General features: G+C 39.0%; 2 protein-coding genes and 1 long non-coding RNA gene across 3 annotated transcripts; 1 reads left to right on the top strand and 2 right to left on the bottom strand.

Annotated features, from left to right (window-relative positions):
• Positions 1–1,544: 1,544 nt before the first annotated feature.
• On the bottom strand, positions 1,545–9,671 carry LOC109437674 (antizyme inhibitor 1). Its single transcript, XR_012493264.1, has 2 exons — positions 8,038–9,671; positions 1,545–4,056 (listed from the first exon to the last, which is right to left on the bottom strand). It is a non-coding gene; the product is annotated as an antizyme inhibitor 1 (long non-coding RNA).
• On the top strand, positions 5,206–11,273 carry AKAP14 (A-kinase anchoring protein 14). The gene is made up of 5 exons (XM_019717031.2): positions 5,206–5,315; positions 5,399–5,490; positions 9,666–9,845; positions 10,577–10,629; positions 11,172–11,273. Exons 1-5 carry the CDS (start codon positions 5,225–5,227, stop codon positions 11,254–11,256), a joined length of 501 nt encoding a protein of 166 aa, XP_019572590.2. The 5' UTR covers positions 5,206–5,224; the 3' UTR covers positions 11,257–11,273.
• Positions 11,274–12,830: 1,557 nt separating this feature from the next.
• On the bottom strand, positions 12,831–27,756 carry NKAP (NFKB activating protein). Its single transcript, XM_019717042.2, has 9 exons — positions 27,231–27,756; positions 24,980–25,060; positions 21,246–21,316; positions 20,806–20,946; positions 19,035–19,098; positions 17,767–17,876; positions 17,594–17,669; positions 16,465–16,614; positions 12,831–14,795 (listed from the first exon to the last, which is right to left on the bottom strand). The coding sequence occupies exons 1-9, from the start codon at positions 27,614–27,616 to the stop codon at positions 14,621–14,623; spliced, it is 1,254 nt and encodes a 417-aa protein (XP_019572601.1). The 5' UTR covers positions 27,617–27,756; the 3' UTR covers positions 12,831–14,620.
• Between the last annotated feature and the right edge of the window lie 57 nt (positions 27,757–27,813).

The following is a 27,813-nucleotide window of genomic DNA, read 5'->3' on the forward strand; positions in this document are numbered from 1 at the left end:
AGAATGATTTGTGCCTACAGATGTGTGAGGATAAGATCTTCCTGACTCCTATTTCCCCCCCACTTCCCTATCCTATTGGAGCTCAGGGTTCCCCAGGGAAAAGTCTTAAGGAGGTACTTCCATGGATAAAGCCCCCACCTCATTTGGTTGGTGTTGGAAGTCATACCTTTGGCTTCCAGTCAATTCATCAAGAGGCAATTTGCTGAAAGCCAAGTCATGGAATGGCCAAGTCACCAAATGGGCCATTTTCTGAAGGATCAAGTTGCTGTATGGACTCACCAAAGCCTACAAAATTTACCAATTTACCAGAAAACTGTTATCTTTAACTACAGGGTTTTAGTCAAATTGGCATGGCCCTCCGCCTGGGAAGAGCCAGTTCTCTACGGTTAAGGGCCTGCAGTCTCTCCTCACTCTAGAATGGGCAGCCTGGGAAGATTCCATTTTCCCCCAGCAAATGACCCTGTCCATCCCCCAGCTGCAGCAACAGGGCACTGAGGCAGAGTCAAACTGAGCTTAAAATGCTGATACAAAGACCAAAATGAATACGAGTCAACATTATTACCAGAATGTTTAAAGGCTGTTTAAAGCATTCCGGGACTGATAGCCACAAGAACCAGGTTGCCTTATGCAGCACACACCACACCCTGGGACCAAGGATGATATCGAGAACGGGAACAAAGGGTGACCCTTTTTGAAAGAGGCTCACACAAAGAGAATGAACACATTCTAGACTCCAGATGGAAATGTGAGAACAGGGCCCCATGACTCTTTGTGAATCTTGGAGGGAGGAGAGCAGTATAGTTAATTAACAGCATGGGCCGTGAAGCTGGACAGTCTGGGTGTGAGCTTGGCTTCATCATTTCACAGGTTAACAAGTCCCTCTCTTTATTACTCAGGGTCCCAGTAGGAAACTGTTGGCATATTAGAAGTAGGATAGGAAGGGAAAGGTTAAGGGAATATTTACAAAGGTGTGGGCAGACAGTGGGGAAACAAGGGCAAGCGCAGCTCCCCAGGGCTAGTAAGAGTGGGGCCATAGGCCTGAGGGGAGAGAACGGTTACTCTTGCCAGACTGAGAGCTTGTGAGAGAGCTACCCTGGGAGAAGCGGGGGACTTCTCCTTACAGACAGCCACAGGTGACCCTGTATGGGGACAGCCCCGTGGGGAATATATATCAGGTTGGTGCAAAAGTAACTGCGGTTTTGCAATTATTTTTAACCTTTCAAACCGCATTTACTTTGCACCAAGCTAATATCTTGACCTCACTCTCCTCCCTTCAGCCTGGCCTCCCCATTGTGTGGAACCTCCTGGAAGACAGAGGGCATGGGAGAGCCCATTGATGAAGTCCAATTAAGTCAGCCTTCTAGGGTAGACAGCAGGGGAGATGGGGGAGACTGGATCCAGAAGAGCCCATGAAAGGTAGCCAGTGCACAATCTCAAAGGGCTGTGGTGCGAGTGTTTTTTTGTTTGTTTGTTTTTTAAATCTACACAAAATTTTATTGCAATCAGACAAGGGTTACATTAGGCCAAATACAACAAATACTATGAAGCAATTTTACATTTATTAAACTACAGTTCAAAGCACAAATTTACACATTCTAAATACACTAGACATATCAAATGAAGTCACATTGGTCTTCCACTGACATTTGATATATCTGGGTGAAAGACATTAATTTTACAGGACTTTTAAACATGAATCCTTAGTATAAAAACTGTGTACTTGTATGTAAACGATTTAATGGGGAACCCAATTAATGGGCTTCCATCGCCACTAAGTCATCTATTTTGTTGCATATTTTATTTTAAACGCTTAAGGGGTGGGACAACTTATTAAGTTTAAATTTGGATACATTATCTAAATCTCCCAATTACCCCCAATGAATTATAGATGAAAGCTGATTTTGTCTTGTTCCAAATAGCTATTACTAATAGTTTGCTTCAGATAATTAACAGAATAAGATTGTTCAAATTTTTCCCACACTGGAATGTAGACCAGACAAGCATAACCTGCAACTTCAGATCTAAAGAAGCATTAATGCCTGTTTAAGCTTCAGTGGAAAATCTTTCTCCTTGGCTCAGCTGAATGCAAGAAGGCACAAAGAAGAAGTTCTTCATCATTGTGTCTGAAGTAATTCCAGCATCTTGCATCTCATACCAATCATTGAATGACATTATGTAGTAAATAGCTGGACTCTGAAAATCATTAAAAGCAGATGGTTCATGGAAAGAATCTGCTCCCATGTTATCAAAGATAAACCAATCTCCCACATTCAGCTCAGGAAGAAGACAGTTTTCCACAATTTGATCAAGCTCATCACAGGATGGATCCCAAAGGCTGCTTGTAAACAGAGGCTCATCTTCCTTGTATTTCTTGTGAACCTCTGGAATGGCATTTAAGTCCTCAGACAGTTTACTTGCAAAAGAACCATAAACACCATCAGTCATATAATATACAAAGGCTGGTTCATCACTTCTGTTTTTTCTACTCCAGAGGAAAATTGATCATTTTCAACAACTTTCTTTGCAATGATATTAACTGCAAGTGTAAATGCAGAAGACACGTAATAACTTCCAGGTTCTCAAATTATCTTAATGACAGATCCTTCAGGAAAATAGACATCCAACAAAGGGCTGATAATATAATTAACCTCTTCCAACTGAAACTCAGTTCCTGTGAAAACCTCCACCAATGTCTAACACCTTCATTGTGAAGCCAAATTCTCCAGCCACATCAAACACACGTCGAGCATCAGAGCATGAACATATACTTCAGATTCTTTGCAAGCACTTGAAATATGAAATTTAACTCCAATAATTTGGACATCAAGTTCCTTTGCACATTTCAAAACATGCCTACAGTTCTTCAGGGTAGTGCCAAACTTCATGTTACCCTCTTTGCCTCCAATATTATCTTCTGTTGCAATATGTAGCAAGACCTTGGCATTTGGATGATTATGTGCAATTTTCTTCAGTTCTACTTCACTATCACATGTCATCATGTTCACTCCAACTTTTGCTGCATACTTTATCTGTGACACTTGCTTGCAAGGACTTATATAAGTGATGTTTTCTGGATATACACCCAATTATTGCACTAAAATCATTTCAGTTTTACTGGAACAAGCAAATCCAGTTCCAAGAGCTGTCAAAATCTCAAGTACAGCTGGAGTGGAGTTGCACTTGACCATGTCGAATGGCTTTATCTGAGCCACTACATTCCGCCATTGGCTGTGTTTCTTCACAATCTTTCCAAGATCTCCCACAAAAAATGCATTTTCCCCTGTCGGTATGTTCATAAACATAGTTATCAATAACATTTCCAAGGTTTGTTTCTTCATCCAACAGGCCAATGAAGTAGTTTTTATCGTCAATAAATCCTTTCATCTCAGCTGTGTTCCACAAAGCCGAAAGTCATAAACCAGGAAAAATGAGATGGGCCACCAAGCCTTATGTCTGGGTCCTTAGAATATGCAACAAACTGCTACAAAGGCTTCTATAGTTGATTGTACTTCAGAAGAAATTGATACATCTCTCAAATAATCAATCACAAGATAATTCTGGCAGCAACAGCCCACTTGACACCAGGCTGGATGAATGTGAGTCTTGGATTTCTGAAGTGAAGACCTCCATGGACAAGTTAGGAGATGGAACTAACTTGTCATCAGCTAGGTTCCCAAGGTGGCTCAGCGTTGAAGTCGAACTGCTCTCTATACAGCACTTCTAGGCCCTCTCGGTAGTTGTATACTTGGTCAGCAAGTTCGTCGTGAGATAACTGCCCAAAGAGTTGGGTAAAGCGTCTTCTCTTTTTCGGCGGAAGTTTTAAAGAGGGATGCGGTTACCTTGAGCAGAAATACCCAAGGTGGCCTGGGCCATAAGCTGCAGGGACAACATGGGGGGGAGGGAAAGCGTGGCACCGACACCAGCTGTGTAGCAGTGGCTGCCGCGGGCGGGCGGCTGAATAGAGAAATAGACCAGTGCGGATATAAGAAGGCAAGGACTGGGTGGGGACCGAGGGTTCGGCCTCGTCACACTGCAGTGCAGAAGAGCGAGAAAAGACTGAAAAGAAGCAGAGAAAGCGAAAAAAGGGAAACACTGCAGCTGAGCGAAGATCCAGAGAGTGTCTGTGGTGAGAGTTAAATGAAATCAGGCACATTAAACATCCCCAAACTGGGAGTTGCTCTTTATAGAAAAATAAATAATAGTTCCCTTTGGGAAGAGATATCCACTTTCCTGCAGCTACTTCAAGGCAAGGATTGCCTGCAAGGAATTTATGTGTTAGACACACAATGGGATTTATAGATGATGTAATACAGAATTGTACACCTGAAATCTATGTAATTTTACTAACAATTGTCACCCCAATAAATTTAATAAAATAAAATTAAAAAAAAAAAAAAAAAAAGAAGTAAATGACTTCTCATAAGTGAAGAGACTTAAGTATAGCAGGGAAATGGAATCCACGACTGTGGGGACAGAGCCAAGAGTGCAGTTTCCAGGCTCTCGGACTCACGTGGAAAGGTGCTCACTCGGGTAGTAAATGGCCATCAACTGTGATTGGATGGCCATCAGCTGTGGCTAGATGGCTGTCAGCTGTATGTAACCAGTGAGCCATTGGCCACTAATATAACTGCCGTGTCTACGCTAGCAGAAAAATGGGAGCTAGCAAGAAGATGGTGGCTGAGCTAGCAAGAGCGGATTGCAGTTAGCACGGTGGATTGCAGCTAGCAAGTGGGGTTGGTTGGCAGAGAGTAGTGGTTGTGGATAGTGTGGCTCCTGCCTCCCGTGTCTCCAACCCAGCCACCAGTGAGACTATAGTGGTATGACTCCCCTATCTATAGCTCTGTGGGTGTTCCGTTTTGGCCTCACCATGTCCTGCGTTCTTGTGTGGGGAGCGGGAGCAGAGACCCCGCAGGCCACCCTGCATGGCAACGACTCAAAGGAAAAATGGAAAAAAGTAGATCCCAGCAGCCAGGCACAAAGGGTAAACAGAGAGGCCTCACTCCTACCCAAACGTCTAATCACCTCCCTAGAAGAAACAACTGTTTCCTGACTCTTGTGATTCTTCAAGAGATAGTCTGTACTTTTAGGAGTATGTACATGTGTGCACACACAGGTGCAAAAGTTAACCTCTTGAGTTTCTTTTTCCAGGCAAAAGAAAATGCGTAAGACTAAAACTGTCAGATTTCGGGAGACAATAGATGTGTATATAAGTCCTTCAAGCCAGATGACGGACACAGAAGACGACAGCAATGTGACTGAACTTGCTCTAGATTTAGCGAAGAGGGCCATCTCCGCTGCTGTTAAGACTGTGAAAGGTAGTAATGTGGGAGCCTAAAGGACTGTCTTGTTACATAACATCAACTACCAGGCAACTAACAAATTCACGTCTTGTTTGCAGAAGATAAATACACCATCAAAAACATCAACTGGATCACACATGGTGAATTCACAGCAGAAAGGGGCCGTAGACAAATTGAAGAGTTTGTTTTGGTAAGTTAGTTGACCACTCCAGTTTGGTGTACAAGGGCAAATAACAATAAAAAGGCTCTAGTTTGATGAAAAGTTTGAAGTCCAGAAACCCTAGGAGATGATATCAAAGGCAAATAGAGCAAGTAAACATTGTCCCCATCTGACTTCCAAAATCAATGTGTGATAGTCTTTGAAGGTGAAAAGCACAATTGTATTTTCCAGTGTTCGTATTATCATAACTGAACATTTCCCTAGAAATGTCTTATATTTCCAGTTGAACATTTTGCTCATGCTGGTGCATTAAATGTGGGGCCCAGTGGCCTGAGGTACCAGTTGCTTCTCCCAAACAAGAATTCACCATCGCCAACTTTAGAACATTCCTATTAACAGGGGATGTGCAGGATCGAAAGTCATTTTCATGTAGCTTTGGGATGTATTGCCTGCAGTCAGATGCATATGCCCGTGAATTCCTTTTTTTTTTCCTCCTGTGCCTGGCTCTGACCCACTCGTGTGGCTTATCTTGGCAGCTCTGGTGAAAAGGCCCTGGGTTGCTTTGCATAACTGGTGGGTACATGAAGAATGATTGAAATTCCCACTCATTGTACTTCCCCAGATGAGAGACCAGTTGAAATTGGTGGAGGCAAACCTCCACCCCTGGGAGACTTTTCCTGCTGTCTCTGTTCCTCTGGCTAGCCCATCAAAGCTCACAGCCCTAAGGGCCCTAGGCAGCCCCGGTCAGGTTGGAATGAGGAAAGGTCAGGGATTTTTGGCTTCACACCCTACATCTGTGATCCAGAGAGCACAACTCACTGTTGCCATTTGGAAGGGTATCTAGAGTGTAATAAAGATGAATGGTGCAAAGTACTAGTTACTCTTGGGCTTTATTGCTCCAGAGCATGTTTCCATTTGGGGTTGGGTAAAGGACCCTACAAGATGCACCCAAGGATCCTGAATTGGCCTGGAATGGGACAAAGAGATGGGAAATTTTGACCTTTGGAAAGTCCACTGCTCACTCTGAGTAAAAGACAAAAGTCCTGACAATGGCTTACAAGGCCCGACGTGATCTGAGTGTCCTCCCTCCCAACTTAATGCCCAGATACCATCACCTACTACCTTCTCCCTTTTTACCTTCCTCACTCCAGCCACACTTGTCTCCTTGCTGTTCAACTGCCATGCATGTCCCCATCTCAGGGCCTTTGCACTTGCTGTTCCCTCTGCCTGGAACACTTTCCCCTGAGATATTCTCATGGTTCATGCCTCACCTCTCTTCAGATCTTTGTTAAGATTACACCTGCTTATTGAGGCCTTTCCTAGCCATGTCATCTAAAATTGTGAACCTCTGTCTTTCTCTTATTTTTTTTTTAGCACTTAGTTCTACCTAAGATACTAGATTTTACTTATTTACACCATTGCTTTTCTTTCACTACCGTATCATATGAGGGCAAAGACTTTTGTTTCTCTGTCCCTAGCCCCTAGAAAGGTGAGGTACACATACGTACTCTATAAATAAGTGTTAAATACATGAACAGATTTATTCTCTTCATACCAGTATTTCTTCACAGATGAAGAGCTTACCTACTTTGTAGGGCTGTTGCACAGGTAGAGACAATTAGAAACTAGAAGGTGACTGAAAAGCTAAAAGCTCGATACTTAAAATTCCTGACATCCAATCACCCTGTTCCCAGCCCCACTAATGTAGCGAGCCCTAGAAGTGAAGTCTACCATCTAAGTGCCAGGCGTTTCTGATAGATAACTTTCTCAAGCTTAGTGCAGATTTCCCAGAATCCACCATATACCATGGGATGGCAAATTCGGAGTTATCATTCACTAAGCATTGCTATGTGCCAAGCACTGCTGAGCACTTCGTGTGCATCACCTCATTTAATTCTCATAACAAACCTGAGTGTAGGTATATTAGTGTACTCCTTTTACAATTGAGGAATCTTGAGGCTCAGAGAACTTGGGCAATATGTTCAAAGTCTTTCTGTTTAAGCAGCAAAATGAAGTTTTGATCATAGGTCTGTCTGATATACTTTTTCCCCATAGTAGGAAAAGGAGTTTTTGATGATAAAAATCATGCAGAGTTTTACTAGCAATAAAAAATGGAAATTCAAAAGATTTTAAGGTATTACAATGTGAATAAGAATGATTAATCTGATGTCAAAAGGCTTGTGTGTTTGCGGAGAGGGAATAGGTACACTTAAACATTGACAACGGGCATTATAATTGGTTTATTCTCTTGAGAAATGCAATCTGGCAACAAGAATGTATAAATAATTTCTTTATAAGAGAAAAACTGGAAAATCCCCAATGCCTAACACACAGTTAAAATTTTTTTTAAATAGAATGAATAATTATTTTATTATGAAGGTCACTGCATTAAAAACACTGAAAGAAAATCCAATGGCTATTTAAATTGGTGGGTATGGCATCGTTCTCCAGTTAAAATTTTTATAAGTACAAAGTATCATTATAAAAAACCCCAGTTAGCAAAAATACAAAGTAGAAAATGAAAGTTATTCCTTCACTCCCACAATACCCAGATGTACTCCCTCAAAGGTTACTTACCATCGATAACAGTTTTGTGAATATACTTCCAGGTGCCTGTTGATTTTGAGTATCCAACATATGTAATGGGCTAAGCCATCCATAGTAGAGTAGCACAATGAGACACTGTTTCCTAGAAGCGAGTATATGAAGCAGTGTTATGCAAAAATTACAAAACACAAGGATAATACACACTCACTGGAACTACATATAAGTCAGCTGCTTGCACAATGATAAAAATGGGAAGAAACTGGCTTGATGGAGATAGTTGAATTTGATGTGCCTAAGGCTGCCTTAGTTCACAAAAGAGAAAAAAAAACCCACTAAGACACCAAGTTGAGTGGAAGAAAATCTTAGAACTAAGGCATCTGGTGGGGTAGAGAGAGAGCTGAGCTGGCTGCTAAGGAGCCCTGGGTCCCTGTCCCAGCTGTTGTGTTGGACTGTCCTTACCCACTTGTAGGTCCTTGTACTCTCATCTGTAAAGTAAGGGGCTTCATGAGATGATCTCTAGGGACCATTCCAGTGCTACAGAGTCTGTGATTATGTGACAGAGTAAACATTAGGGCTGAAAAAATACATCAAATAGTATAGAAAGGTTTGGAAAAAAAGGCATGCTTCTATGGGCGTCAAGCGGTTGACTATTGGACTTCATTAAAAAAAATGATGATCTCTGTAGGAAGACAGTCCCTGATCTCAAGGAATCCAGAGTCTGGTGCTCCTCTCTGGCTGACTGAAACAGGCATTTGGGTAGAAGCTTGAAATAAAGTAAGCTGAGGCAGAAGGCCAGTTTACTTGCTTTTTTTTTTTTTTTTTTTAAAGGAGGTCTTGAAATCTTTTTACTATCTCTTCCCACACTCCCTCCACACATCACTGGGATTGTTAGACAATCCCACTTTCTTCCTTCTGCAGACCTTCATCTTAATTCAGGATCTTTCTGATTTGGAAGCTTCATGTACTCTAATAGCCAGCCCAAGGGGGCGGGTGGTTGAATGGAACTTGTTAAACACCCATAGAGTTCAAGGCCCTGTGCTAAGAATCAGGCCTGCATTAGGACTTCCATGGACCCTAGGTGCTGGGGATATTTGTGCTTTGGAGGTGCAGACAGCAATTCCAGGTATGTGGATGATCCTTTCGCCGACTCATCCTTTTCTGACCTTATTTTATATACGCCCTATAGCTGCAATGAAGTTAATCTGATTTTCAAAAACAGCTCGTGAAATCAGCCTCATTCCTTTCCAGTCACACCTTTAGGTCTCCCAGAATGGAGTGAGCAGACCACATGTTCTGATCACTTTCTAACTATTTTCCAATTAACCAAACCTGCCTCCCAGGTAAGGGTCTGGAAGGAGGTGAGTGTGTATGTATGTGTAGTGTGGATTTACACACCCACATCTGAGCATGTGCCTCTACGGTCCACAGCCCAATTTCAAGTGATGTTTGCATTAGTCACTCATTTCATTTCACCTCCACCTTTTCTGTCCTGCACTGATCATTAGGAGTTGAATCCCAATCAAAAATGTTAGCAATGGACCCCAAAAGCAGGGCTGTAAACCCAACTGTTATGTGCTGCTTTTATCTAGAGGACTTGAATAGAAGCAAGAAGTCTGCTTGTCTTCCTCTGTGGGCTCTTTCTTTTTTCTATGAAACAGACCTGGGAATATCAAGACCACTGGGTGCACTACACAAAGTTGATAGAGACGAAAGACATGGTTCACAGCTTCTACTACATCTACTCAGTACGCTGGAGCATCCCAACTGCCAACACACCCATGGCACTAGGCTCTGCCTCTGCCTACTTCACTATCAAGGTCAACAAAAACAAACCTCTGGTAAGCTCCTCCTTTTCTGCCATTTCCATTGATGAGACTTCAATGAGAATGGAGACTTCTCTTGTTGAGATCATTGATGACCTCCTTTGTGAAACTTAGTAGTCATATTTCTGTCCTCATCCTGCTCAGCTCATCTGCAGCACTTGCCATAGCTGATCACTCCCTCCTCCATGAAACATTCCATTTAGCTTCTAGAACAACATACTTTTCTGGTTTTCCTCCTGCCTCACTGACCATTCCTTCTCAGTCTCTGCTGGTTTTTCCTCCTCCCACCAACCTCTTCATATTGTAATGTCCCAAAACACAGGCCTTGCACCTCTTCTCTATACTCACTGGCTTTAAATGCCACCTCTAGCTTGTGGTTCCCAAATTGGTATCTCCAGCCCAGACCTCTGCACTTAGATGTTTAAAGTTCTGCTGCTTTAAAAATGTTTTTGAACTTTGTTCATCTGTATTATTTCATTCTGATGCCATTCCTAAGAGGTGGATACTGGAACATGTAAAGAAGGTAAATGATTTACTCAAGCTCCTGACTTGTTTCCAATACCATGGCGATTCTTAACGTATTTGTTGCCAAAAAGATCATTTGGAGAATAGAGATTTGAAGTGACAAAGAACTACCACCTACACATTCCCAATTCACAAGGAAGATGAATTCTAGAAATTTAAGAGTACACATATGGACAAGTGTATGACTGATCAAGGCTGACAATTGTCCTTTTCTCTCTTAGGATGCACCAATTGATGTCTCTTACATCTTTGAGGGCCAGTCATTAGTTCACAGGTAATAAACATTTGGAGACTTATTTAAAAAGGGTGGTAGAAAAAGATCATCATACTCCAGGAATCCAACAGGCCCACAGCCACAGATAATTCATGTAATGGTCACTTTTCTCTTTTGGACTACCTACCCCATTAGGATTGGCTGAAAGTAAGATTCTGCCATTGTTCTAGAAAATTGTTTTTTTTTCTTTCCTTTTTTTTTTTCAGCGATTAGAAACTCGAGGATTAATTACTGAAGTAGAATGGGGGCAAAGTGGGCCATGTCTATTGTTTCTATGGGAAAATTCACAATTACATGGAATTACCTCAGGTATAATAATCCCTTTTATTTGTGTAGCAGCTTTCTTAAAGAGTCTTTACATATAAGCTCATTAATTCTTTTATTGATTGGGTTTAAGGAATAGAGACAGACTTCACTCCCCCACCCCCAAAAGAGTTTTTGCTCACCAGGAATGTAACAGAGTAAACAGGGGATCAATCTCTGGCTCAACGTTTTGTTTTCTTTTAAAAACTTTTGGTGTATTTGTTTTTCTTTCTCTGCAGACCAGGAATGACTTACTTTCGAGAAAAATGGCTGTGGGACCTTATTGAGGCCAAACATATTTTAATGGAGTCAATTCCCTTCTAATTCAACAGTGTCTGATTCTTACAGAATGTTTTAGGATTGAATTTCTAATCAGAATGTATTAAAAATACAGTATTCTCCATCAAACCACAGAATATTTATTGAATAAACTTGTGGCACACAATCCAGCTGTATTTTTTGCATTCATTTTCCATTTGGCAACTTCCATCATGCTACCAGAGTAACCAGTAAGTTGTTTTCTATTTTCTAAAAGATTTTTCCCATCACTATCTGCATCACTCGGAGTCTTACAGGTATAGAAGCTGAGTTTAGAGAGTTGCTAAAATTCAGACCAACCTGTCAGACCAACTGAAACTGGTACTTGGCTGCTTGTTTCCTCATTTGAGCCTAAGTCTCCAGCCCAGACACACCTCTTTATGTGGGGAACAGAAAAATGGTAACAGTTCTATGGCTCATAATATAACCAGGCTGAAGGGTTTCTCTACTCACAGACCCATTCATTTACTGCAAGTGAAGCCTCATTGTTAAACAATACATTCTGAAACTTTGAAACCGGGCATACTGCCTGCCACAATGCAGCACCACGACCATGATGGCAGCAGGGTGGCTTGAGGACAGGGGGCAATGAAACTGGGAAGGCTCAGTCGCCACCCTTGCTTATTTCTTGTCTTCTTCCCATCCTCACACCAGATTATCATTTGTTCCTACCATCCCTTTTAGGCTGTCTTGCCTGGCTGCAGTTTTAAAATACCAAAGACAGAATTACATTACGAGTGATTATGCACAGGTACATCAGAATACATATTTACATAGACAAGCGCTGGAAGGGAGCACAGAATCCTAAAGACAATTGATGTGGTAAGACTGTGGGTAATTTTCTTCTTTTACTTACTTTTTATTTATTTTTCTCCCGTTCTTCCACCTCCCCCCGACTCCTGTTCAAACTGTTGTTTCTCAGTCTAGTCGTGTAGGACACAGCTCCCTGGCCCATGCTGGTATTATGAGCCTTGCACTCCCCCCGGCTGAGGCAGTCGGTCACTAGTCGCTGGTCAGCCGCTCACAGCCACTCACCGCAGCCCACCGCAGCACACAGCAGCTCATGATGGTTGTAGCAGCACAGTAGTCAGCCTCCCGCAGCTCACGCCAACCTCTGGCTGCTCATGGCAGCGCAGCTCCAGGGAGAGCTGTTGTTCACAATCTTAGCTGTAGAGGGCGCAGCTCACTGGCCCATGTGGGAATTGAACTGGGGACCTCTGTGTTAGGGGCACCCTGCTCCAACCACCTGAGCAACTGGGCTGGCCCTTTTCTTCTTCTTTTAACTGTTACATTTATTCAATAAATAAAAAAGGAGGGAATATTTTAGAGCAACAGGCGAGGGGGTGGGAAACTAGGAAAGTCTCCTTGGAGAACAAAAACTATAGTATTTCAAATACAGTAACTCTATTAGACTTATAGCTCAAGTGACTAAACACAGTTTGAAGCAGTAATTCTCACGTGCTGAAAATAAAATGCATTTAGCCCTTTTATCCTTCCTTCCTCTTTCCCAAAGAATATGCTACTGAAGCTGTTCTTGGCAGATCTTTCCTGAACAAACCCTGATGAAAGACATGGTAAAGTTCTGAAATAAATTAATTTATTTTCTTCCATTTATTCAATAAGCATTTGTTAAGTATCTACTCTGTGGAGGAGACAGGAAAATCCAATGAAAATCCACAATATTTATATATCACAAAATTGTTGCATTTGAACTACCTTGCCTACTGAAAATAAGAGAGCAAACTCATTCAGTCTCTAGGAGCCAGTAACAAAAAATGTTCTTAGAGAACAATTTTTTAAATGGGGATTGTAAATTTAGGTTTTATTACACAGGGAATAGATGGATTACAACTCATAAATTTGGGACCCACTTTCCTTTTAACTTTTGGAAACAATAGATTCTTTAAGGCTAGGCAGCAATGATGATACACAGAAATCACTTCAAATACAGGGGTCATAAATGTTGCTACATGCCAACTGGCGGTTTAGTTCATTAATTGTGGGTGAAAGGCATTTTCCTAGAACATGTGCTAAATGGTAAAACTTCTGATCTATGCTTTGAAATCTGACTGCCTTATTTTAAAACACTGAACAACACCACTTTAAACTATTCTAAGGAGAAAGGAGAGGGCATTTTATAACAGCAGAGTCAGTTTCTCCATCAGCCAGGTAATTTAAATTTATTCTAGGCACATAATAATAATAATGCAGCTCAAAATAACCTTAACAAAAACAACCGAAACTTCCACTATCTCCTCCCCCTTCACTTTTGTGACCTAACAACTAAAATTGAACAAAATAAGGGAAGGAAAAAGATTGTGATCTCATAGTCCCAGAATTTTCCATTTCTCCCAAACTTAAAAGTGAATAGTAGCCATAAAGTGATACAGTGAGGGGGTTCTGTACAAAGTTAAAGATTAAACTGAATGACAGATGTAAAAAATAAACTGAAAAGTTTAACAACATTTAAAATGAAGCCTGCTTATTACATAAAGGACAGACAAAAAAGTTTAATATCATTTTAGCTTCATCCTTATGCAACAACTAAAACAATGATTCACTATATTTTTCCCTATTAAACTCCTGACCACAGTTGACTCCCATTCATTTCTAGTACTCAAATTATAATCTAAGCACATCTTAGATGGAAATAAAAACATCGGCACAATAGACTTCCCAATATGTTATATTTGAAAAAAACATCTTAAAGTAACCAACCTATTAAGAATTTTTAAAACTAATGTTCACATTTTCAATTCAACAAGTCTGTGGGTTAGTTTGCTTTTTGGTTTGTTTTTTGGTTTTGGGGTAGAGGCAGGAACTAAAATTAAAATACATTATTTCCAGGGCAGACTATATATTGTATAATACAAGTCAATCATCAAATTCCAGATTTGCTTTTGTCAGCAGTGACTTCATTTTGTTAACAAAACTGGCCTCCTGTATTTATCTATCAAGTCCACTTATAACACATTCAAAATAGAGGAATAAGAATTTCCCACAAGTTCACTTGGTGTTGGGGGTGGGGCCGTCATATAAAGCTAAGAGTAGCATTGTCCCATGGTGTGAGAGTTAAGATTCTCATCTCATTGACCCTTTCTTTCAATGTCACCTCCCCCAATACAGTAGGATTTCATTCATAATTTGGATTTTTAAACCAGAAAATTTTATGGTCAATCCAAAATAACCCAAAGAACTTGCTAAAATTATATCAATAAGCAGCTTTTTATTGAAGGACTGAAACAAATAGAAGGCACAGTAGCACTGTAAAACTTTTCCAGATCATAGCAATAATCTTTTTGTATGTATATATGGAAACCAGACTTTCTTTTTTGTTGTTATAAATATCTGCTGAACAATCCGAAAATCCTTATTTGTCATCCTTCCCTTTAGTTTTTCTGTATACCATCTCTCGAAAACTGGCCAGAATCTTGTTTTCTCTCTTTCGTCTCTCTTCTTGGTTAAAGGATGCAAGAGCCCTCTTCTCATCAGCACTATAGATCTGGTTCTCTTTTCGCAGTCGTACAGCCTCCATTCGGCGATGCCTGGAGATAATTTTATTTGTGGTTTAATTTCTCAGTAATTATTCTCACAGTACTTCCACACTAATCCTTTCTTAATATACAGTGGTCCACTTAAAAAGCTGACCAATAGACATTATTTTTGTAATGGGTTCAATTTTCAAAAGATCATTCATTTTATCTGCCAATGTATCCTTTGATTCATTTCTAGCATTCAAATAATGATCTGATGTTTTGTCAACATTGTGAATGTTGTTAATTTCAAATACTAATAGCAGAAGTCTAGTTCTGCTGTTTCCAGTAAATGAGAAACAGGCAAATTATTAAACTTCCTAGGTGATATGTGCAATCTCACACCTGGTAGGGCAAATCTCATCTTCCTGCTCTTCTTCTTCAGAAGTAACTTGGCTATTCTTGGCCCTCCAGTCTAACATATCAGTTTTAGAACCATCTTATTAAGTTTTATGAAAAAAACTGCTGTGATTTTGATTGGAACTGTACTGAATCTACAGATCAATTCAGGAAGAACTGATAACTTACGATATTGCCTTTCGATCTGTGAACATGGTCTCTTTCCATTTATTTAGGTCTTCTTTGACGCCTCTTAATGTTTTATAGTTTTCCCTGTACAGGTCCTGGACATCTTTTCAAATTTATTCCTAAGTCCTTCATATTCTTTGATACTGTTATAAATGTTTTGTTTTTATTTAATTACATTTTCTAGGTGTTTGTTGCTGATGCATAGAAATGCAATTGGTTTTTGTGTATTAACCTTATATCCAACAACTTGTTAAACCCTCCTATTATTTATGATTTATCGGAAGATTCTTTAGGATTTTCTATGTAAACAATCATATTATTCACAAAACATGAAGTGTTATAGCCTCCTTTCCATTCTTTATGCCTCTAATTTCTTTTTCTTATCTTACTGTACTGGTCCTCACATATAATGTTTTCAAATGTTGGTTTTCAGAATTCCAAGATTCTGGAGGTGCTTCAGGGGTTCTGCAAATATTTGCCTCCAATTTTATTTTAAAATATTTATCTACTTTTAAAAGTCTATAGTTTTTAAAAATCCAAAATTCAGTTTGATCTTGGTACAGATGCCCTAATTCACTCTCCTTGTTCTTCCTGGTACTTTGCTCTCTCTTCCCTACTTTTATATTCATTTCCCCATGCTGAACCTGATGTCTGCTCTTCAGAGTCCAGAGAGAACTGGAGAGTCCATGTTCTCTGAGTCCACAGATAATGAGAGGCAAACTCAGAAATCAGGAAACATTATCTTATGAAAATGCTTTCCAAGCTGGTTCCACGGTGTAATGGTCAGTACTCTGGACTCTGAAAATGCTTTCCTAACTACCAGAATGCCATATTCCTCAGGGGCAGTGATAAATAGCTGATTTTAACTATATCCTTCAGAGGATAAACTATCTGTGCCAAAATACAAAATAAGAAAGGACTCTGGAAAGACTGATTCTTTGATATAGCTGAGTCTGAGGCTGAGTTGCATACATAGTTGGAATTTTAGACAAACACATTTAAACCAATAAAACCAATATTAAAACAATACTTATACTCTACTTTTCATTAGGAGTGGTCACTTAATGAAAGTCCATCACTAAATATAAATCTGGTAGCGAGAAAGAAGGAAATTATCTAACCACAGAAAATGACTTCAATGCCAAGAACATACCTGCTACCACTCATTACGTAACCTGAGCATTCAAATGATGCAATTTCTTCACTTGTCAAGCCAATTTCACCTCTTCGTGGGATACGCTTTCCAGCTTTTACATATTCGGCCATAGCTGCACCTTCACCAGGTAACAGAGCATGGCCATAGCTACAAAGTAATTCAGAATTCAGAAAAGGTTCATTTTAAAAGGCTCAACATCTAAAGAAAGCACAAAAATTTATTTACTCTCAGAAAACAGTAGGAATAACAGTTGCTGGATGGCAGCATGCTGGGAAGCCCAATATGAATCACTTTAATTTAATTAGTGAACAACTCACTGTGACGTTTATGACTAACCCATAAATGCAGAGATACTTTGGAAGAACAAAAGAACTGATGTTAGTAAATATAGACTCATGTTTTACAGTTATGGATCAATTTGTCCCTACAGGCACTGCCTTTACTGCCTCTGCTTTCAGTGAATTTCTTTTCCCTTTTTCACTTAAAAAAATATACAAATAACGTTATTTCACATACTTTTTAGACTTATAACCAATAGCAACACTATACAGTAACAGTTATCTATTAATTTTCATTCAAGGGGACTTTCAAAACTTTACCACTCCTTCATTCAATTTATTGACTGCTTCTTAAATACCTATTAAACTCAAAGTTGTAATACAAAATAATCTCTATTCTTGTGGAATTTACATTATTAATAAGGATATAACAGCAATAAAATGTAGAATATATAATACATTACACAAAAGAAACAGGAAATGCTGTGAGGACTAAAGGATTAAAGAGGGGTAGGAATTGCACCAACTTGTACAGGGAAGGTATTGGGAATCAGCAAATGCACCTCCTTTTGAAAAGAGCTTTGAAGGATGGTAAGGATTTTAAAAGGAAGAAATTGAGGGTAGTGAAGAAAACAGGGCTGGGAAAAGGGAAGGCAAATTGGGGGAAGAAATAAGGTAAACAGGGCACGATGTGGGAAAGTGCACAGTAAACACAGGGAAGTTTTAGTTCAGCTCAGTTGGAACCTGGGGTATAAATTAGGGAGCAGAGTGAGACAAGCTTGGAAAGATAAGTTAGGGACATACTTTTGGGAAGGTATTTTAGTTATTGTAAGTTAACTGTTACTTACTTCAAAGGTTTATCATCTTGAGAGGCAAGTGTTTTTGGAGCCTCTGGGCCAATTAAATCTGAGGGTTCTTCAGGCTCTGCATGAAAGATGTTCAGAAACACATTCACATCTTGACTAATCAGTTAACTTAGTGTTTTATCTGTTCTGAATCAAAGTCTATCAGAAGAACCTACTTGATCGATCCTTCCAGGGATTCTCCAGAAACTCTTCTTGGGAATCTTTAGAGCTTGAATCACTGTAATCTTTTCTGTTCTTCTTAGACTTCTTTTTCTTGTATTTCTTCCTGTAATGATTACAATTTGATATAAATTGACTTAATATTCCCATGTTAAAGGGCATATTATTTTTTTAAGGCTGTGAAAGACTGATTAAAATGATTTGGATTCTCAGCTTATTCAAACTTGTTAGAGAAAAAAGTTTAATTAAAAAAATCTTCTAACTTGTTTAACCAAATCAGGTTTCACTATAAAAAAGATCCCTAAAAGATAACAGAAATAAAACAGTTTTAAAGACAGCTCTTACTAATTTGAACATCAATTTTAAGTGTAATGAATTAGAAAAACATCAAACATGTATGAATACTTGGGTTCATAATGATACAAAAATAACCCAACTCATTATTTTGAAAACTCATAAAACAGATAATAAGCAATTATCCTGCCTTTCCTATACAAACTGTACTTCAGTGTAACAAATAGCTGATGAGCGTAGGTTTCTCTTATAGAATTATTCTACCTTAATAAATGAAGAAAGCAAGCCAGAATTAGACTATCACCATTTTGCATCCCTAATGAAATAAGGGACCTAGGCAATGACCATTGGTGACTGTTAATATGAGCAAAAGACACAATCAGACATTATCTGCCTATGAAGTATTCCTGCCAAAAACTCAAATCTGAATCTCATCAAGACTAGACGTAATTATCAATCTATAGGAAATACAGAGAATATGTTAAAAGGACACCATAAAAATACAATCAGCAAAATCCATACTGCAGGAAACTCTACAGGACGAACGACTTGGTTTCTTCAATAAATAAATTGCAAGAAGAAAAAGAGAAGGGGAATGTATTGATTTAGAGGTGTAAGAGACATATCAACCAATTGCAATTTATAGACATTATTTGGATCCTGACTTGAATAAACTTCACAAAACTGCTGAAAATTGAGAAATTATTGTTAAATATTTTAGGTATGATAATAGTATTGTAGTTATATATATATATTTTTAAAAGAATGCCTATCTTTTAGAGAAACATGCTGGTTTATGGATGAAATGATATCTGGGATTGGTTTCAAAATAGTGGGGGGCAGTGGAGACTGCCCGAGTTGGTAACTGTTCAAGCTGGGTGATGGTTACATGGGGGATCATTTTACTATTTTATGTAATTTTATATATAGTTGAACTTTTCTGTAATAAAAATTGAAGAAAAAAACTGACGATCTGCGTTTCTTCTTCTTTTCCTTTTTCTTGGCTTTCTTTGCTCTCCTTTTTGTATCTTCGTCTACAAATTAAAGCACATTATAATTAAAAAAATTAACTCTAAACCCCAATACTTTTGAGTAAATATCTTGTTGCTGTTCTATTTGTCATTACACAGAAATTCATTCATTCAAACATTTATTGCTAATTCTCAGGAAATATGCTAGGCACTGGGACATATAAATTAAAGTCACACTATGTATTTGTGATACAGGATATTATTATTAATTTTACTGCATAAGATAATAGTATTGCGATTAAGTAGGAAAATGTCATTTTTTAGAGATGTACACAGAAATATTTAGGGTGGCAGTGTGATACTTGTAATTTACTTTGACTATCTCAGCAAAAAAATCATATTTGAGGCATATATGTCAAAATACTAACAATTGTTAAAATCTAGGTAATATGTATATGGTATTATACAATTCTCTTTATTTTTCTGAGCCCTTGAATATTTTCATGATAAAAAAGGGGGAAAAAACCCCTATGTGTGTTTGGGGGGATGCTTTCCAGGAGCTCAGTCTAATGGAAGAGACAAAGGTAGAGAGATAAATAGAATCCAGAGTGATGGGGGAAGTCTGGGGTGCTCTGGACCTATAGAGGAGTCTCAAAATCAGGCTGATTTGGGGAGGGTGGTTGAGGAATGATTGACCAGGCAAAGGTGACTCTGAAGCTAGTTCTTTTTAAAATCAGTTTTATTACAAAAGTCATGCATGCCTATTGTTGAAACGAATAAGCCAAGCCGAATGCAGGGAGAGACCGACATTACAAGCAGACGGATTCTCAGTGTCAAGTAACAAAATCAAGAGAAAGAACATGGAATATTGAGGAGACAGAAGGTAGTTCTCAGGCTACACAGGATGCTATGAGAGAAAGTGACAGGGTATATTTGATTCGAGCAGGATCAATCAGGGTCTGAACTTTACCCTGAAGGCTATGCAAAGCTACTGAATGATTTTAAGTAGGGGACTGACATGCTCAGATTTGTGCTTTAACAAAGTTCAGTCTCCATTTCAATAAATAAACCTTTCTTTACTAAAAAAAAAAAAAAAAAAGAGTTCAGTCTTCTAGCCGTGAGGAAGAAAAGTGACAGTGGGAATGACATCAGAAGAAGGGGTGCCTTTGTGTAATGTGTTCTCAGAGGAGGCACCCTCTGTCAATCATCAGCCAGGAGAGGGCACAAAAAGGTTGCTTTTTGTGATGTGCCACCCCACAGGGGTGTCATCCTTAAACCAGCTGCCAGCCTGAAAGGGGTCCTTTGTAGTATGCCTTTTTGAAAACTGCACAAAGGTGTCCACTGAGTTTGAGAATTACACAAAAGAGCTGCTCTACTGGGCTGATGCAGCCCTGTACCGCTTGGTTTGGCACCACATATCTTGCAGCCCAACCCTGACTTGGTTCAGTGCCACATGCCTTGTACAACTACATACAACCAATCTGGAGTCACATTGCTTAGGTTCAAATCCCAACTGTGTGACCTTGAAGGTGGTACTTATAATGTGCTCTGTGTCTCCCTTTCTCCATCTCTAAGACGTATCCTATAGTTACTGTGTGGATTAAAAAGCAATAATGAATATCAAGCACTTAGCAGAGTGCCCGGCACAAAGTCAGTAAGTGTTCAAAAACTTTTGACTATTATTGTTGTTTTTAAGAACCTACTTCTGAAATAAGCTTTAAGAAAACTAGTTTTGAAGTAAAGCTTGGAGAATGATGTTGACTTTCTTACCACTGGAGTCTGTTTCGGAATCAGAGTCACTGTCACTATCGTCAGAATACTTCTTGTGTTTTCTTTTAGATGATTTTTTCTTCCTCCTTTTCTTGGACCTTTCTTTTGAATGACTAGATTTCTTCTTCTTCTTCTTTTCTTCTACATAAAATAAAAACAAAAAACTAAGTTGTAAAGACATTTCTGAGTATCAATTTTATTGTATTTGAAATACTGAAAAGGAATACATGATAGACAATTTGAATAAAAGCAAAGTCTAATGTTCAACTATTTATAAACTTATTTTTTTAACATCTCAATAAAAAAAGCTCTGTATTTAAAAATACCTCCTGGGGGTGGCTGGTTAGCTCAGTAGGTTGGAGCCTGGTGTTGATAACACCAGTTGCCAGTTCAATCCTCACATGGGCTACTGTGAGCTGCGCCCCCCCTTAAAAAAATACCTTCTGAAGTAGAAGCTGAAGTGGTGCTTTTCTTTGGCTCTTCATCTTCTACTGGTGTATGTTCATCAGAGCTGAATTTAAAGAAGATGGTTGTAAGAATCAGAAAAGGGATGAAATATGGACCACAGGGTACAAAAACACATTTTCAGTAACAAATGATTGTCGAAGAACCATTAAAAGCAGGCACTGGACTGCTTTTCTAACAGTACAGCTCAAGGAGTTACCACCTTCATAATAATATAATGATCATTTACACTTGCATAATGCTTTAGAGCTTACAAAGTACTATTCAAACTGAAATAAACAGCTAAGATTTATATTTTCAGAAGAAAGCACAGGGCAAAAGTAAGGATACGGGAACCGTAAGGAAAGATGAAAGAAACTGGAGAAGTCTGAGGGAAGATGTCACAATTTTATTCTATGTGTGTAAAGGACATATGGCAGAGCAGCAACTTTCTGTATCCCCAAAACAAGAAGAACCTCACACACTACAATATAAACAGATCTCATTCTGTTGTAGAAAATTCTGAAAATGAGTATTATAAGAGTTGTATAGTAGTTTAGAAAAGGAATCCTTATATCATATTATCTTTTCCTCTGGAGATCACATCCAGAATAATTTAGGTATCACCTAGAAAATTAATTTTAGGGTTCCTTCCAACTCTAATTCTTTGAGTTCAGATTTTTCAAGCATTTTCCAAAGGTATTTATAAGAACAAGTTTCAGATAATAATGCTTTATCACTCTGTCACAAATTACAAGTTTACCTGACAAGCTTACTGTTTCAACTCAACCTAAAGTAGACACAGAAACAGAGGCGAGGGAAGAAGCAGCTTATGAATAGCATCAAAGAGAAAAAAAATAAGGAAAATGAAAAAGGATTAAGCCTTCAGATACTATTTGATACAGGAAAACTAAACAAAACCCTATTAGTATATTCATTATTCAAAAATTCCTTTGCAAACAGAATAGAGAGCTCAGAAAGAAATGTACACATACATAGTCAATTAATTTACAAGAAAGGAGGCCAGAATATACAATGGGGAAAGGACAGTCTATTCAACAAATGGTGCTGGGAAAACTGGACAGCCACATGTGAAAGAATGAAAATGGATCACTTTCTTACACTATACATAAAAGTAACTCAAAATGGATGAAAGACTTGAATGTAAGACCTGAAACCACAAAACTAGAAGAAAACATAGGTGGTAAGCTCCTTAGCATCAGTCTTGGTGATAATTTTTCTGACGACACTGAATGCAAAGCAACAAAAGCAAAAATAAACAAACGGAACTACATCAAACTGAAAGGTTCTGCACAGCAAAGGAAACCATCAACAAAATGAAAAGGCAACCTACTGAATAGAAGAAAAATTTGCAAATCATACATCTGATCAATTAATATCCAAAATATATAAAGAACTCATACAACTCAATAACAAAAAAACAAACAATCCAATTAAAAAATAGGCAGATGATCTGAAAAGACATTTTTCCAAAGAAGACATAGAGATAGTCAACAGGTACATGAAAAGATGGGCAACATCAGTAATCATCAGGGAAATGCAAATCAAAACAACAATAAGATGTCACCTCACACCTGTCAGAATGGCTATTATCAAAAGGACAAGAAATAACATGTGTTGGCAAGGATGTGAAGGCAACCCTTGTGCACTGCTGGTGGGAATGTAAATTGGTGCAGCCACTGTAGAAAACAGTATGGAGGTTCCACAAAAAATTAAAAATAGAACCACCATATATGATCCAGCAATTCTACTTCTGGGTTTTTATCAGAAGAAAACAAAAACACTAACTTGAAAAGATAATTTGCACTCCCATGTTCACTATAGCATTATTTACAATAGGCAAGATATGAAAACAACCTAAGTGTCTACCGACAGATTGAATGGATATAGAAAATGTGGCATATATATATATATATCTCCAAAAATATATATATCTACCATTTTAAGAAAGGAAAAAACTGAATTAATTGCAATACTCAATATATACCAATAACAAAAGATGAATACAAGTCACGTTTGAGTTCTGCAATTACAAGAGGTGCTCAAAGTAGTTACCATCAGTGTCCAGATACTTCTGATTATGGTGAACTACTATTTGAGCACAGATAACATCTCTTAAAATATGTATACATTTTTTTGGCAGCCCCCCCCCCCGTGTATGTATGTGTGTGTATATGAGTGTGTATTTATGTACACTGATGGTAACCACTTTGAGTACTTCTTGTAATTGCAGAAGTGAAACGTGCCTTGTGTTCATATTTTGTTATCAGTATATATTGAATATTATAATTTTAATAGTCTTTTTTAAAATAAATTTTATTGGGGAATATTGGGGAACAGTGTATTTCTCCAAGGTCCATCAGCTCCAAGTCGTTGTCCTTCAATCTAGTTGTGGAGGGCGCAGCTCAGCTCCAAGTCCGTGGCTCTTTTCAATCTTAGTTGCAGGGGGCGCAGTCCACCATCCCATGTGGGAATTGAACCGGCAAACTTGGTGAGAGCTCGCGCTCTAGTCAACTGAGCCATCCGGCTGCCCCTCCGGCAGCTCAGCGACAGCTTGTTTTCAATCTAGTTGTGGAGGGAGCAGCTCACTGGCCCATGTGGGAATCGAACCAGCAACCTTGTTGTTAAGAGCTCACGCTCTAACCAACTGAGCCATCCAGCTACCCCTTTAATACAGTTTATTCCTTTCTTAAAATGTGTATACAATTTTTTGGCACTGTGTGTGTGTGTGTGTGTGTGTGTGTGTGTGTGTGTATGTGTGGTGTATCAACAGAATACTATTCAGCCATACAAAGAAGGAAATCTTGCCATTAGCAACAACATGGATGGACCTTGAGGGCATTATGCCAAGTGAGTGAAAGAAGTCAGACAGAGAAAGACAAATACTATATGATCTCACTTAAAAACAAGTTCATAGACACAGAGAACAGAGAATAGATTGGTGGTTACCAGAGGCAGGGGTTGGCGGGGGGGGGGGGCAGGTGTCGGTAAAATAGGTGAAGGTAGACAGTTACAAAAGGGTCAAAGATACAAAATTCCAGTCATAAAATAAATAAGTCATGGGGACGTAATGTACAGCGCAGTGGCTATAGTTAATACTGTATTGCATATTTGGAAGTTGCTGAGAGTAAATCTTTAAAGTTCTCATTACAACAAAAAAAATTCCATAAGTATGTATAGTGACAGATGTTAGACTTATTGTGGTGATCATTTTGCAATATATGCAAATATCAAATCATTAATGTTGTACACCTGAAACTAATATAATGTTGAACGTCAATTATACCTCAAAAAGTCTTTTTGTAATGCTAACATCTGACATGCAATCTGCTACTGGATTGAGAACAAATAATTAGAAATAATATAAATGTAATTAATACTGAACATTTCTATGCATAGGAAATTAGTACCTCATGAATTACAATTTAAAGAGAACAATTAGCACGCTAAAATCCACTAGCAGCATGTTTTAATCCTTAGGTATGTTCAATGTTTTTAAAACTTAAGGGGTAGAATAGCATAAATCACAAGAAAAAAGAAAAATGTGAGGTATATTTAAAAGTTCTTAACAAAAATGTTGACAACAGGCTCTGCATTTAAACAAATGTTACATTTAATATATATATATACATATATATGTATATGTGTGTGTGTGTGTGTGTATATATATATATATATATATATATATATATATATTTCAATCACTTACTCTGGCTCTGGATTCTTTGGAGAAAGTCCCCATACTTCAGGAGCTCCCAATTCACCAATCCTCTCTCTCTCACTTAATCTCCTAGAAGATATAGGCATGTAAATTAAAACTCCATGACTAAATTGTTTCCTAAATACATAATCAAATTCAAAGGGGTCCAGTTAAGTCCTATTTTCCCTTTACATTTTGAACTGTAAATTAACAAAAAGTTGACTTAAATGTAAACTCAACACTTACAGTTTGATGTTTTGATAGTACTATCAAATGGTACAGACTACAGACAGCCTGAGAGGCTGGGCCAGAAATGCAGCCTGGGAGATTATCAAGTGCATCCTTTCCGCCACATGCATGACATAGCTCCTAACTGTTCATTTAATCTTCTGCAACATTTGACAGAAACAGTTTTACATTTGAAAATAACTTTATTTGTTCACACACATTTATGAAAGTAAAGAGAAGTCTTTACTTTTGATTTGGTCAAACCTTCCATTTGCAGAAACTCAGGAGTTAATGTAGAAAAGGAGTACATCATTATGTACTCTTGGAGGACACAAAATCTTTTTTTCTTGTTTTATATTTGTGATTTCTTCTCTTAATTTTTGCTATTACTCATAAACAAACAAAACACAAAAATTAAGACTCAATTCCTCAATGTTTAGCTGCTTGTGACTCCCATTTTTTAAAGCCCTTACAAAATAAATATGATTGTTTGAATAAACTATTTTTTACTTTTTTTATTCAGGGGAAGAGATATTATAACCATGCAGTTAGACTCGTGTTTTCCACTTGAAGAAACGGTCGAAAAAGGGACATACTTATAACTGAACTGGGACTATTATGCATACTGGGGGAAGTATGCCTGACAGGCTGTAAAGAACAAGCAGTGAAGTTCTCATCACCTGACTTCATCTGTACTCTTAAGACAAATAATTTATCTTCTAAACGTACAAATGCAAATTTCATCCAAGAATTTCCAACATCTTTTGGTGAGGATTGTCTAGTAAGAAGCTGGTTGCTTTTTAATTGACAGCCTGGGGTAAGTTTCTGAAAATTTTAATTGGCGAGGTAGGTCTCCAACCTAACTCAAGACCATTTTTACTGTTTCTGTTCCTATGCAGGAAAACATAATAGCTAACACTTAAGGACTATTTGTTATGTTCCAGGCACTAAATCATTACAACTCTAAAGGCAGTCGTGCTAATTTTATCCCCTTTTAAATGGTGAAGAAATAAAGCTCAGAGAGGTTACGTAATTTGCTCAAGGTCACACAACTATTAAGTAGCAAAGCAGGGCTGCAAACTCAGGCAGTATGATTCTAGAACCTGTCTTCTTCATTACTATGCTATATGACTTCCCACTCCCTGAAGAAAACGATTCATGGGACATTTCCCTGATGTTGGAACCTAACCTTAATGCCTGAAATACTTTTACATTTCTTGTTTATTAACACATAGTGTATGTAAAGCACTTAGTACAGTGCCTGACACATAATTGAACACTCATAAGCATTAGGTATTAAGACTTATATGGTAATAATTATAACACTTTTTCTTTCTTATTCTTAAACTACCCATTTTTCATTCAAATACTCTCATTAGAGATCTGATCTCACCCTGACTTTATTTTTCATGGTCTAGATTGAGACCACTTAACAAAACCTTTGTCAACATAGCCTAATATAGTTTAGCAGATCCCTTTTCCTACACTCATTCAATTATCTTGTCTCAGAGGTTTTTCTCCTCTCCAATTTAAAACCCTAAATCTCAACCCTTCTCAACTCGCTACAAAACATTTCCACTTGCATATCCTGTTATCATCTCAAACCTGTGTGATCATTCAACAAGCAATGGTTGTGTGCCCACCAAGTGCTAAGCATTGTGAATTTTGTGATCGATAAAACAGGGGTCCTTTCCGTGAGATCAGTCTAGTGGTGAATAAAAACATGCTTACGAATGATAACCACACAACCAAGTAGATGCTATATAATTCCGGTAGGCCATCTCCGCTACAAGCTAGGAGGCAGAAAAGAGTAGCAGGAGACCAGAGCACTGTAATAAAGGGGCCCGAGGATGAGTGAAAACCTAGGGAAGAAAAAAAGAGAATAAGGCGTTGTAGTGGGTGGACTGAAGGGATGAAAATGGGCGCAAGGCAGGCAGAAACAGCGAAATGCGAATAGTCAGTAGCGGGATGATAAATCAGACTTGGAAGGCAGGTGGGGTCGTGCACGAGAAGGTGCGTCCATCTCACTCACTTCTGCCGCAGGCTCTCCTCCCTTTCTTTATCCAGGAGGCTGGGCCAAGGCTTGTCGCTCCCATAGGGGCGTGAGTAGCCGCCATAATAGGCGGACGAGGAGGCAGAAGCGAAGGGGGTGCCCCGCGTCGCAGAGGGCCGCTCTCGAGAGCGTGACCGCGAGCGAGAGCGGTAAGACTGGTTTCGGGAGCCTTGGCTGAGGCCACTCGGCTGATGACTGAGGCCATTCCGATCCCCCGACCGAGAGCAAGAGTGCGAGCGAGAGCGGCGTCCCCGCGGGGAGCGAGCGGATTTGCTGGGCTTAGGGCTCTTCGAGGAACTGCGACGCTTCCCCCTGAAGCCCGAGGCCTCCCTCTCTGGGCTGCGCGAACCAGACACCGGAGCCATCAGTGCCGCTAGGTCCCGGAAACCGGGGAGAAGAGGACGCTCTCGCGAGCTTGGGAGGATCTCGGTTGCCTTGGCTCCCAGAACAAGCCAACTACGCCACAACTAGAGCCCAAAGAAACCTTGGAAACAGTTCCGGGTACGACGGCAAATACTTTCCCCGGCCTTAAGTAGTCTTGCCAGTGGGACATGATGTGTGT

The sequence above is a fragment of the Rhinolophus sinicus genome, chromosome X, assembly GCF_036562045.2.
Source record: "Rhinolophus sinicus isolate RSC01 chromosome X, ASM3656204v1, whole genome shotgun sequence".
Classification (NCBI taxonomy): Eukaryota; Metazoa; Chordata; class Mammalia; order Chiroptera; family Rhinolophidae; genus Rhinolophus; species Rhinolophus sinicus.